The 12518-nt window shown below is 40.5% G+C and overlaps 1 protein-coding gene across 1 annotated transcript; it reads left to right on the top strand.

Moving 5' to 3' along the window:
• Window positions 1–528: 528 nt before the first annotated feature.
• Window positions 529–7088, top strand: arl6ip5a (ADP-ribosylation factor-like 6 interacting protein 5a). Its single transcript, XM_074650632.1, has 3 exons — window positions 529–784; window positions 5968–6185; window positions 6541–7088. Exons 1-3 carry the CDS (start codon window positions 543–545, stop codon window positions 6714–6716), a joined length of 636 nt encoding a protein of 211 aa, XP_074506733.1. The 5' UTR covers window positions 529–542; the 3' UTR covers window positions 6717–7088.
• The last annotated feature ends 5430 nt before the right edge of the window (window positions 7089–12518 follow it).

The following is a 12518-nucleotide window of genomic DNA, read 5'->3' as shown; positions in this document are numbered from 1 at the left end:
GGGAAACCTCTGTTGGTCTGGAGGAGCTGCAGCATATATGTCTGTACAAACGTCCACTGTACATTCACTAGATATTCTCAGAGCTACGACGTCTTCTGCAGTGTGTAGTGTGCGCACATGCACTTGAGGTGGAGCGAGACAACGCGAACGAGCGCGCTGTGTGAGTGAAGGCAGGCAGAGGAGCAGAGTACAGCAGAGACTCCGGCCCTGGAGATAAAAAATTACGGCCTCCCCCGTGTCCTCCGACCGCGGCCAACACTGTTTTGCAAGATGGGCTTCACTAGATAGAACTTTGCGGTTTTGGTGCTTCCCTGTAGTTTGTTGTTGGAGTCTGAGTCTGAACAGCGTAGCCACACGCGAGTGCGCATGGGACACCGACCCGGTAGATTTATACGTGTAAAAAGTTACAAACAGTCTCTTTGATAAAAAAAAATCGTTCATTTAAAAGAGCCGGTTCAAAGAGTCGGCTCTTTGAACCGGCTCGTTCGTGATCGACACATCACTACAACGTGAGTTTGTGTCTTTAGGTGACTTTCCGGTTGATGTGGTACTCAGCTGTCTGTCTGCTGTCTGTCTGTCAGATCAGTGAACGGATCCGGAGTCAGATGGCTAAAGTGGAGCTGACCCCTCTCAGACTGTGGGATGACTTCTTCCCCGGTTCGGACAGGTTCTCTAAACCGGATAGTAAAGATCTGGCCAAATGGAACAACAGAGTTATCAGCAACCTGCTGTATTATCAGACTAACTATCTGGCTTTAGCCGTCGCTGTTTTCCTCGTTGTCGGGTGAGTTATTGATATGAACACAGCAGCTGATCTCTGTTTGTTTACTTGTTATTTAGCAGCTAAATTGTGTAACTTTTCAGGTTGCTTGTGTTATTGTTGCTCTGTTGGGGTAAACTGAGACGCAGCCTACATTAAAGGATTAAACATGAAGGTACAAAAACAGGATGTAGAGTCGGATGTGGAAGTTGTCTCATCAGATTGAATGGAAAGATACTGTTACTGTTATATGTCAGTATGAACTCTCTTCTTTCTCACATTGCCAGCAACTTTTAACCAGTGTGTGTCCCTCGTATAGGAATACAATGTGACACCTTTTCATTCATTATTAAAGGGACTGTTTGTAACTTTCAGAAATGCTTGTTAACAGCGACACCTGTGGCCGTTAAGTCAACGAAAGTCAGCGTCGGGTTCGCGCTTTGCTCGCTCTACATAGTCATAAACGAGCATCGCTCAAAACAGTGAGGCGACACACGTCAGCTAAAACCACAATATCACTCTATATTTCAGCTGCTTGGCAGTAATGTTAGCTGACAAGACGGAGGTCTCTCCATGAATCAATGCTGATCCTAGTGTTGGCTTTTCCTGCTTCAGCCCCGGAGGCTGAAGCAGGAAAAGCGGGTCGGTGCCGGGGCTGAAGCAGGTGGAGAAACGTTATCGCCTCCCGACTGCGCCCGCAGTGAGACACCGGGTCGGAGACGATAACTTTTCTCGCTGCGGAGCCCCGTCACTTCACAAGACACGGGAAACCTCTGTTGGTCTGGAGGAGCTGCAGCATTTATTTCTGCACATTCACTAGATATTCTCAGAGATAAACTAACTCTCTTGCAGTGTGGAGTGAGCGCGCATACCCGTCTAGAGGTGAAGCGAGACAGTGAGAACGCGCGCTGTGTGAGTGAAGGAAGGCAGGCAGAGGAGCAGAGACTCTGGCCACACGCGAGCGCGCATGGGATCCCGACCCGGTACATTTATACATGTAAAAAGTTACAAACAGTCCCTTTAAATCACTTTGAACTGTTTTAGGCTACATTTCAGTACATAATCACATTACAATCTTTACCAACATTGACCACAACATCAAAAGCGACAGCAACAAGACACAACCCAACACACAACACAGGACCTGTAGGTTCAAGTTAATACTATTCACAGAGTACAGAGGTAAATATGATTCTTTAGTGGTTGGACCATATAGAATATAATTTCAAAATACAAAAACATACAAAAACAGAACAAGCAACAACTTTTTTTACCATAAATATTAACGGGACTTTGTATTTATCCAACATTAAACCTTTTATGATTTGATTTCTAACATTGGAACCAAAGCCAGCAACTTTTAACCAGTTTGTGCTCCTCATATAGGAATATAATGTGACACCTTTTCATTCATTATTTACATAAAAGTGTTATCAAAGCAAATATGATGACATGAGGCCCCTATATGATGAGGCCCTTATAATGGAAGTAGAGACTGATATGAACCAATGTTGGACCCTGACTCATACAGTACATCAACCAAAATCAATCCATATAGGCCTGAAGTACAAGCACTGAGCTAGACTACAGACTGCCTGACTGAACTAGTCTATTATCTGATAAAGTAGATTCAATAAGACCTGGAGACCAAGAGGTTCAATCTCTCATCTAGGAAATATCTTGGCTTTAAGTTTGGCACTCCGACTGAAGCCCAGTTTACTAAAAATAGTGTTGCCCTGTCATGAGACTCATAGACTCGGATGTGGAAGTATTCCCATCAGAATGAATGGAGAGATACTGTTCCAGTTACTGTTATGTACTGTATCTGTGAACTCTCTTCTTTCTCACATTGCCAGCAACTTTTAACCAGTTTGTGTTCCTCATATAGGAATATAATGTGACACCTTTTCATTCATTATTTACATTAAAGTGTTATCAAAGCAAATAAGATGACATGAGGCCCCTATATGATGATGTGGAAGTAGAGACTGATATGGACCAATGTTTGTGCCCTGACTCATACAGTACATCAACCAAAATCAATCCATCACTGAGCTAGACTACAGACTGTCTGACTGAACTAGTTTATTATCTGATAAGGTAGATTCAATCAGACCTGGAGAACAAGAGGTTAAATCTCTCATCTAGAAAATATCTTGGCTTTCGTTGGCACTCCGACTAAAACCCAGCTTACTAAAAATAGTGTTGCCCTGTCATGGTCTGTCCGCTGACCTGTATGATGACATATTGTTGCTATAATCGTGAAGGCCTCATAAGCCGTTTGTCTAGTCAGCTGCTGCGCTGCAGATAGCACAGTTGTGAGAAATCAGCAGTTTAACCAGCTGCCCCTGTAGCTATACCCCTGTGATTACGGAGGTCATCCAGTATTGGATCCTTTCTCAATGACTCATGACCCTAAACCAACGAAGATGACCTTTGACACTTTCAGTTTACTTGTTTCATGAAACCTGTTTGTAAACAGCTCAGCCACATGATTTTGCATGGACCTCATTTGCCAAAAGTGTTCACGGTTTCTCAGTTCTTCTTTATACAACTAGAACATAGGAAGCATGGTTTCACACCATTTAACACAACTGTAGGGTCTTCTGCTTGTAATAGTCTCAAGGGGTTATCCAGTGAAGAAGGATCTGTTTTCTGCTGTGTCGACACAATCACAAAGGAACACAACTTGTGACTTTAATCAATATGAAGTCACATGTAAAGAGACATACCAGGTTTGCCACCTGCTGTATATGGAGGCAGTAAACATAGTTGTGGGAGCCGTATGGTTAGAAATTAAACCTTGTTGCATCAGACTGTAATGCAGAAGTTCAGGAGAGGTTTCAGACCATTCAAGATTATAAATTTCCCAACGTGCTCCTCATTTCACAGTGCAAGTTAGAGTTTTTTCAACAAGGGGTCTGTATCTCAAAGCAAGACTGGTGACTAAAGCTAAGCTAAAACCTTCTTTTTTTGTTTGTTTACAAAGACAGCTGGAGGTTTTGGTCCTGATTCGAGTGACGTCATCCTTTCAAACCAGCAGAAAGACTTTGCATTGCACGGCAATGTTGTAATGGAAATGCTTGCAGCACAATTAATGTCCCTCGCTGGGTATAAAACATGAGTTCAAGTAGGTATAATTTTACATAGTGTCAGTAATAAATTTACAATTTAATTTTCTGTATATAGCACTTTTTTAAAAACAGAGTTACAATGTGCCGTACTTACATAAACCAGAACAAAGCAATGAAAAGACATGAGACAAAGACACAACGTTCCAGGTAGCAAAGCAAGTATTAAAGGAGCAATTACGAATATATGAATATAAAAGCATTTAAAAACAAACAGACAATGAAATAAGTGAAAGGTAGACCCGACTAATGAATTGGCTGGGCAGATATATTGGCTGATATTAGCTTATCACAAATATTATCAAATATGTGAGATGATAAGTAACAAGAAATTGCAAGAAATGCTAAAGATGTTTTTGAGGTAGTTTAGAAGCAGTGTTGCTGTTACATAGTTTGTCCACCAGACGGCATTAGCAAGTTCACTTTTTTTCATCTGTAAAGTGTCTCGCTCAGGGCATGTTGGTCACAATCCTTTAAAAAAAATATGTAAGGGATTCTAATTGAAAAGTATTTGATGTGTTTGTTTATGAGGCAACTTTTTGAATAGAAAATGTTTTTATAAACTCAGTAATATAATGCCAAATGCATAAAACAGTGTCCTAGTGGCAGGCTGTGATCAGCTGTTTATAAAGGAGGAATATCTACACACTGTAGCTGATTTATTGATGCTTCATTTTGACCATATGCACCGTCATCAAGCCTGGTTTCCTTTGAGTTTTCTTCAGCTTTGTGACACCTGTTATCCAGGATCACCAATGTAAGTTGAACTTAGTGAGACCGGCCGGCCGCTCTCGCTGAGGTCATGAACTCTGCCTGATGACATCACCGTCGTCATGCCAAGGCTGGATTTATCACACAAAGCTGTTTTATCCAAAGTGTCTAGCCAGGGAGAATACAACAGTACATGTGATGAGGGTTAAAATCTACGTTCTGATGTAAATGACTTTTGGAGTAATAAATATACTGCCTACAATATATGGTTCATGTTATTTGTTTGTGTCCCAACTAAATTATTGCAGCTGTTAACTTTGATGTTTTGAAAAAGAGGGTTTTGGGGGTTTTCAGGGCTGCAACTAAAGACTAACGTTCATTGTTCATTGGCGAAACCTAACCTTTAATAAAAATTATTTTTCATCAACAACATAACTTTGCAATCCTTTCAGTGTAAAATAGCAAATACAGAAGTGTGCATGTCGTCCATTTTTATACCCCTCAAGAAAAACAAAGACAAATTGTTCAAAACAAATAAAACATAAAATTAAAACATAAATAAAAAAATAAAATAAAGAGCAGAATTATCACATAAACCACAATATGGACAAAATAATAATAAGTTATAATAACAATACATAAAAACATATATTTTAACAATATTATTTTAAATAAAGAATTAGCAAAAATGATCACAATATACATATAGTCACATAGACAAGTAGAGTTATATATTAAATTAGTCACAGGTGTCTATAGACAATCTATATTGTAATTTGGTTTGAATGAGAATCAGTTACAGAAAATTACATAGTTTTAGTGTTATCATGTTATCAGAAATGGTTGCCATGTCTTATAAAATTTGCCTGTAGAGCCACCCAAGCCAATAATGTTCTTGATTCATGGATTAATCATTTGGTCCATAAAATTGTGAAAATATAATTTCCCACAGCCCAAGTGGCACCTTTAATTTCCCACAGCCCAAGTGGCACCTTTAATTTCCCACAGCCCAAGTGGCACCTTTAATTTCCCGATGTCATATGACCGTCAGTCCAAAACCCAAAGATATTCAGTATACTACCAGATGAGACAAAGAAAAGCAGCAAACCCTCACATATGAGACATTAAACCAGAGACTGTTTGGTATTTTTGACTGAATAATCCTCCTCTATTCATCTGTAGTCTTGTCCCGTCAGCATTAAAACTAGTATTAGATGTCTTGTTGTTGTACAAACAACATCTAACCACTAGATGGAGCCAGTGACCACACACAAAGGATCCTGTCTGGTGCTCCATCTGTATGAGAGCAGTTTTTAATCTGACCCCTCTGCTCTCTCTTGTGTTTGTTGTGTTGCTGCCCTGCAGGTTCCTGAACCCTCTGGGGATGTTCACAGCCATGGCCGTGGTGTCGGCCGTCTTCCTGGGTTCAGTGTGGGCCGGAGAGAACAGAGTTGTCATCAGCAACTTTAAGAGGCAAAACCCCACAGCGTTCGTCATCGCTGTCATGGTCGCCAGCTACCTCTTAATCTCTATGCTGGGGAGCGTCATGGTGTTTATGACAGCTATCACGTTACCTCTGGCTTGTAAGTTCAAGATGATGATTCTGGACGTTTAAGCACTTAAAAGTAATATGTATACCTGTTACTGCAATATATTTTTTGGCAAAAAGTGAACAAATATACAACTAATTAACTGATTTAATGTGTTTTATGACATAATAGATATCTAGTTAGAGCGTAATGATTACTGCATTTGAAGTATTGTGAAATGAACCTCAGGCAACACTTTTAAAATCAATAAAACATGTTTAGGACTGAACTCTGTCGGATTCTCAAAGAATGATGTTCTGATAGTTTGACTCAAACTAAAGTTTATAGTCTTGTTTTTGCCAAACATTTAAAACATTAACAGTCACTCCCCCCCCCATCTGCTTTTCAGTGATATTTGCACACGCTTCCTTTCGCCTCCGCAACATGAAGAACAAACTGGAGAACAAGATAGAAGGAGCCGGACTGAAGAGGTCGCCCATGGGCATTTTGCTGGAGGCTCTGGGTCAGCAAGAGGAGAACTTTCAAAAGATCCAGAGCTTTCTGGAGGGGAAACTGAAGGAGTGATTAGACTTTATGCACACTTTTGGCCAAAGATCATGACTTTTTTTTTTTTCTTGGATTATGTTTTTAGTTTTTGTCTCAGTCTAAACCTCTTAAAGTTTGTTTAATATACAGTGTGTTCTCACGTGTGGGTGTTTTGAAAAAGAAAGCTTGTAATCTGAAGGGCTTCATCTTTATCTCAGGGTGACTGTCACTCCACTCAGAACTTGTCAGGGCACTTTTCTTGAACTATGCAAAGCTGCAGACTCCTTCTTCCTCGGTATGAAATCTGTGTTTGATCAGTCTCAGAAGCAGTCTGCCAGGTTACGCTCAGCTAAAATTGTGAAAGCGATGCAAGTGTTGCTTTGTAACAAAGAATAAAAAGTGCAAACTCGACACGCGTCGCTGCCAAGGTATTTTGAAGGCTGGACTGTTGAAGTTTTTGAATAATGTCTCCTCGCGTAGACTGTGTTCCAATACCAATACTACCATACTATTTAGTATGCCAGAAAAAGATTTACTATATCCCAGAACATAGTATGACAAAAATACCAGGATGTCCTACAACAACATCCGGTCGCACTTTGCAGTATGCAAGCCGGCATGCTTTTCTGGCTATTCTGATCAACAATCATCTGCACAGTGGATATATGAGCAAGAAGGTCAAAGTTAAAGGTGCAATGTTATGATGAAGTAGTATGTCCACATTGTATGCAGACTGCATGCAACAGTACGTACTTTGTAAGGGCAGCTGCAGTATGTACTAAAAGTAAAAAGAAAAAGTATGTGATTTGAGTGGGACAGCTTTAAGTACGTCTGTTCACACCTGGCATTAGAATGCGTCTCAACATGCGTCTCTTGAGTGACCACTTGTGATCTGATCTCACTTCCCCGCTCTACATGCAAATAAACACGTAGTAAACATATGGCTGATACAGCAGACGTTGTGATGTAATATTACAGGAATGTCAGTAGTAATATCCTACATATTCGTGAATTTGGGTACATTTTATTAAAGGTCCCATATTGTAAAAAGTGAGATTTTCAGGTCTTTTACATTATAAAGCAGGTTTAAGTGCTATATAATTCCTGTTAAACTATCAAAACGCTCAATATATGGAGAAATACACACAGCCTGTATTCAGAAATTGCGCGTTTGAAACAAGCCACATTTCTGTCCATTTGTGATGTCACAAATATAAAATATTTAGAACATTACACGGTTTTAAACATAAACATTCTAAATGTGTCCCAGTTTATTTCCTGTTGCAGTGTATGTAAATAACATCAGCTGACAGTAAGTAAACATGGACCCAAGCTATTGCCTAGCAACACAATTCCGTTGCAATTCCATTGAAATGCACTAAAACAGAGCGTTTCAGACGGAGGGTAAAAACAGGTATATTCAGGCAGACAGAATGAGGATAATAATGTGTTTTATGAACATTGCAGCATGTAAACATGTTCTAGCAGAAACACAAAATACAAGTTTGAACCTGAAAATGAACACAATATGGGACCTTTAACATCTAAATATAAGGTTATTGTACCGGCGGCCCCTGGGGACCTCCGTGTCGTCGGCACTGCTGCCTTTGCCAGGCAACAGCGGCGTATAGGGCTTCAGAGAGCCGGGGATGAGAGAGAGCAGGCGGGTGTCAGCTCCGTGCAAAACAACAGAACAAAAACATTGACACATCTCCGACAGTATGATAATAATGCACTTCCTGTGCTTAGTCTGATAGTCTGTAGATTATGTAGCCTCTAGATAAGATATACTTCGTCTGCCGGTCTATTCACATGAGCAGCTCAGTGAGACCTGGTGGCTCCAAGCGGGACGTCAGTGGAGTAAGCGGTCCTTAATGTGGCCCGGGACACATTCACGTACACACTGCTAAAAGAATGTGGTCATATGTGACCCAGGGTGCGATCGTCTCTCAACGACTGCATTCACATCTGTACTTAGAGCTGTCCACTTGTGATCTGATCACTCAGGACGCATGTTAATACCAGGTCTGAACAGGGTTTAAAAGTTTACTCAAGTATGCATTTGAAAAGAAACCAACCAACCTTATGTTCATACAGATCAAAAGAGAAAACACTGCTTTGTCTTGAGCTCTGAAATACATGTGACTCCAAACACTGATCACGCTGTCAATATTTGAAATGAAGACTTCAAAGGGGTGCGGGGTCTTAACCTATGGCCATCAGTATTCCTCCTGCACCTCTAACTCTTTAATCTTGACAATACCCCCCGGCTGATGGATTGGCTAACTCCGCTCTCCCCTCCATTTACCCCCCCCCCAGTGCTAATCAATGGTCTGCAGTAGATTATAGTGTGGAGAGAGCTGAGCGCCGCACAGTGACGGAGTGGATTCATCTGCAGTCATTCACCTCCAAACCCCGAGTCACTCGCTGTGTCAGCTGCTTTTTATTGGATTCCATTTGAAATTGACTGCAGATAACGAGAATCCGTGTGGAACATAATGCTCTGTTATTTGGTTATGTGGCGGCGTGGAAGGGACTCGGGGAAACATGAAGATAAGAGTGATGGGCATTAAAAAAAAGTAATCACTTCAGAGTGCTGGCTTTTCAAACAAAGTCTCCGTGTTAACCATTTGCTGTCAAGTCCATTTCAAGCAGTTGCATTTCTCTGTAAAGGTATGCGTGTTTTTTTTTTTAACTGAACTCTGACGACCTCTGCACACTCAAGTGTAATAGTATTCTGGTGGCTCTCCAGCTAAACTTTGACTTGAGCTGCGAGGCTTTCCCCACTCCGTGCTACAGTAGTGATTTATGTCCTCTCCCACTCCGCCTCGTCTCCATCCATATTGTGCAACTTGGAGGCGTGAACCCAAACACTGGTGGCAATAAACTCAAGTAAAGTCATGTCTCCCGGGGCACAGCAGAGGCCCTTGTTCAGCTGCAGCTGCTGTTAAAGATCCTACCAACACGTGCACACTTCTGCTGCTGCTGCACACCCAACAGGTGTGTCTTTGGTGTTTTCTCCAGGAGAGGAGGCTACACACAAAACAACACTTATTGTTGGTGTTTTTGCATCAATCAACAACTCATTTTGAAACAACCGTAATCTTCAGTGAAGCAACAGAAATCAGTGGACGCGACACAAAAACAAACCTGTGTACTGTTTCTGTGCTAGCTGCTGAGTAACAGTAACAGTAATGTCTCTGTGCATGCTTTTGACTTGCAACATCTGCCTCCTTGTTTTTAGTTTCGACCACACAAACAAGGCGTGGGACGCGGAGTCATCTAGTATAATAAAATACTTGATGTTGTGGGTCATCATGCAGCCTCTGGGTTAACCCGACCATCCCTCAGATTGCCTGAGAGGCTTTTGGCTGGTTAGCTAGCGAGCCTCATAACTCAAAACAGCCCTTCAGTCAGCAGATGTGTCTGCCTGGACCTACAGGACAGCTGATCATGTGACACGTTTAATGATGACCCGCTGTGACCTCCGCAGTCTGCTGTATGTGAGCTCTTCAACCGTCCCATACTCTACTGGTTCCTAACCTTTTCCCTTTGGGGACTCTTTTCTATCATAGAGTAAACTGACAACCCCTGACTAAGTGACATATTTTATGGATATTTCACATTATATTCAATGCATAATAATAACAGTACAGAACAACTGATAAACTGTACAATTAATCCAAATAGTGAACGCAATATCAGAATCAGAATCAGAATCAGAAAGGTGTTTATTGCCAGGTGTAAGGGGTATACACGAGGAATTTTCTTTGGCTTATTGGTGCGAGGCAAACAGTATAATAGATAAACGTTAGAATAAAATAAGAATAAAAAATGTACAGTTTACAAAATAAGCTATAAAATAAACATGGTATAAACAGATAGTGTTATATATATATATATATATATATGTTATATATCTGCAGGAAGTTTGTGTAAAACGAGTGATTTTTGGATGAATTTTGAGCAGATTATTTCCTGTAAATATTGCATCAGAGATGAGTTTTCCTGTTATTTTTAGGGACTTTTAATACAATTCTCAGTATTGTGTAGGCTTCTTTTTTGATAAATTCAGTGTTGTCTTCTCCCTGATGCTTGGCCGTTGTTCTATTAGCTCTTTGGTTGTTTTAACTGCGTACTTTTCTAATGCAGGACGAGGCTGTTTGGCTCTGTGATTTATAGCTTGTGTTCAGGTCTTCACTGTGCCCTTATGTTTAAAATAATAATACAAATTTAAAAACAACAATTGCATTTAGTTTTCTTTACAGAAATTAATGAAATGCCAAGATGTAGGCCAACTGTATTTTTAAAAAACGTTGTCCTACACCCCTTAAAATCAATAAGGCCTCGCGACCCCCCCGTAAAGCTCTGGCGACCCGTAGTGGGGGTTGGGACCCCCAGGTTGGAAACCAGTGTGATAAACTCACGCTGCTTTCACTGCCTCCTCAATACAAGGTCATTCATATTAGCCCATGTGACCGGTCAACTAATCCCCCTCTTCACCCTTCATAACGCTTCAGAGCCATTACTCCCTGGATCAAGGTAAGTGTGCTGATCCTGGGGAAGCCTAACATGATTTATAGTCACTTTAATCTGAGCTCGGCTGAGCCCTGTGGCAGCGTTGACGTGTCTGACACCTATCTGCTCTGTGGGTTTATAATATGTGATACTAGTGCTGATTCGACACCAAAATGATACTTATTTCAAAACCTTACTTTTGTGATGACCCCTGTGGATTGGATTCCACTGTTACCTGTCTGTGTTTTCTCTGCAGGAGATCGTTAGAGCAACAGAGAACACCTGAGGGGGATGGAGTCTGGTTGCAGCTGGCAGCTACTCTCTGGCTGACTCTCTGCTGCAGCTTCACCTTTCACCTGTTTGGTTTAGTTGTTTCTTTAGTTTCCTGTTTTGCTTTTATGCACCTTTTTCCCAACACTTGCACCCACATCATGCACATCACACACTACTGACTTTCCGATATCCACTCTAGGGCTGCAACTAATGATTATTTTCATTGTCGATGAATATGTTGATTATTTTCCCGATTAATCGATTAGTTGTTTGGTCTATAAAATGTTAAAAAATGTGGATCAGTGTTTCCCAAAGCCCAAGATGACGTCCTCAAATGTCTTGTTTTGTCCACAACTCAAAGATATTCAGTTTACTGTCATAGAGGAGTAAAGAAACCAGAAGATATTCACATTTAAGAAGCTGGATTCAGAGAATTTTGACATTTTTTTTCCTTTAAAAAATACTCAAATTGATTAATCGATTATAAAATAGTTGGTTAGTTTGACAACTAATCCATTATTAACTCCATTCTTACATTACTTAATTTGACCCTTTAATTTGGTCTGATTTGCTTTATTTTTTTAAATAAATGTTCTTTTGTTAAACATTTATTTGGAGTATCTCCTTTTTTGTTAGTCTCAAATGCTAATGCTGAAACACAAGCAGTTGTATAATTACTTTTCCTAAATAAAATGATTTAATTTAATTTAAAGCAGCATTCAGTGATTTTTGCTACTTACAGCTGAACAAGCTGTAAATACAACACTGACATTATATTGTGTCATAAAGCTATGGCTAAATTGTTAGCAGACATCAAGCAACAACATTAGTATTCATTTAGTTATATTACTGTCAACCTCATGAATTTAAGTCCAATATTCAATCTTCTTCTAGCTGAGGAGTCTGGCTCTTTAGCTGCTAAGGCTACTATGTTAACAAGCCAACGGTCCGTCTTTGGTTTGGTGCTGTGCAGGTAGCGTACAGTCGGTTTATTAGTTTCGGTTTATTGTCCAAAACAGCTTCCTGCTGCGGCTAAAAATGGGATTGATG

The sequence above is a fragment of the Sebastes fasciatus genome, chromosome 1, assembly GCF_043250625.1.
Source record: "Sebastes fasciatus isolate fSebFas1 chromosome 1, fSebFas1.pri, whole genome shotgun sequence".
In the NCBI taxonomy this organism is placed as follows: Eukaryota; Metazoa; Chordata; class Actinopteri; order Perciformes; family Sebastidae; genus Sebastes; species Sebastes fasciatus.
The sequence above is the reverse complement of the archived record's forward strand: the minus strand, read 5'-3'. Positions and strand labels throughout refer to the sequence as shown.

Bases quoted from the DNA above. Each gene is read 5' to 3' on its own strand.
- arl6ip5a (XM_074650632.1), top strand. From the start codon at position 543: ATGTGGTACTCAGCTGTCTGTCTGCTGTCTGTCTGTCAGATCAGTGAA. The intron at 785-5,967 runs GTGAGTTATTGA...GCTGCCCTGCAG, and splicing joins GCTGTTTTCCTCGTTGTCGG to GTTCCTGAACCCTCTGGGGA. The intron at 6,186-6,540 runs GTAAGTTCAAGA...TCTGCTTTTCAG, and splicing joins TATCACGTTACCTCTGGCTT to TGATATTTGCACACGCTTCC.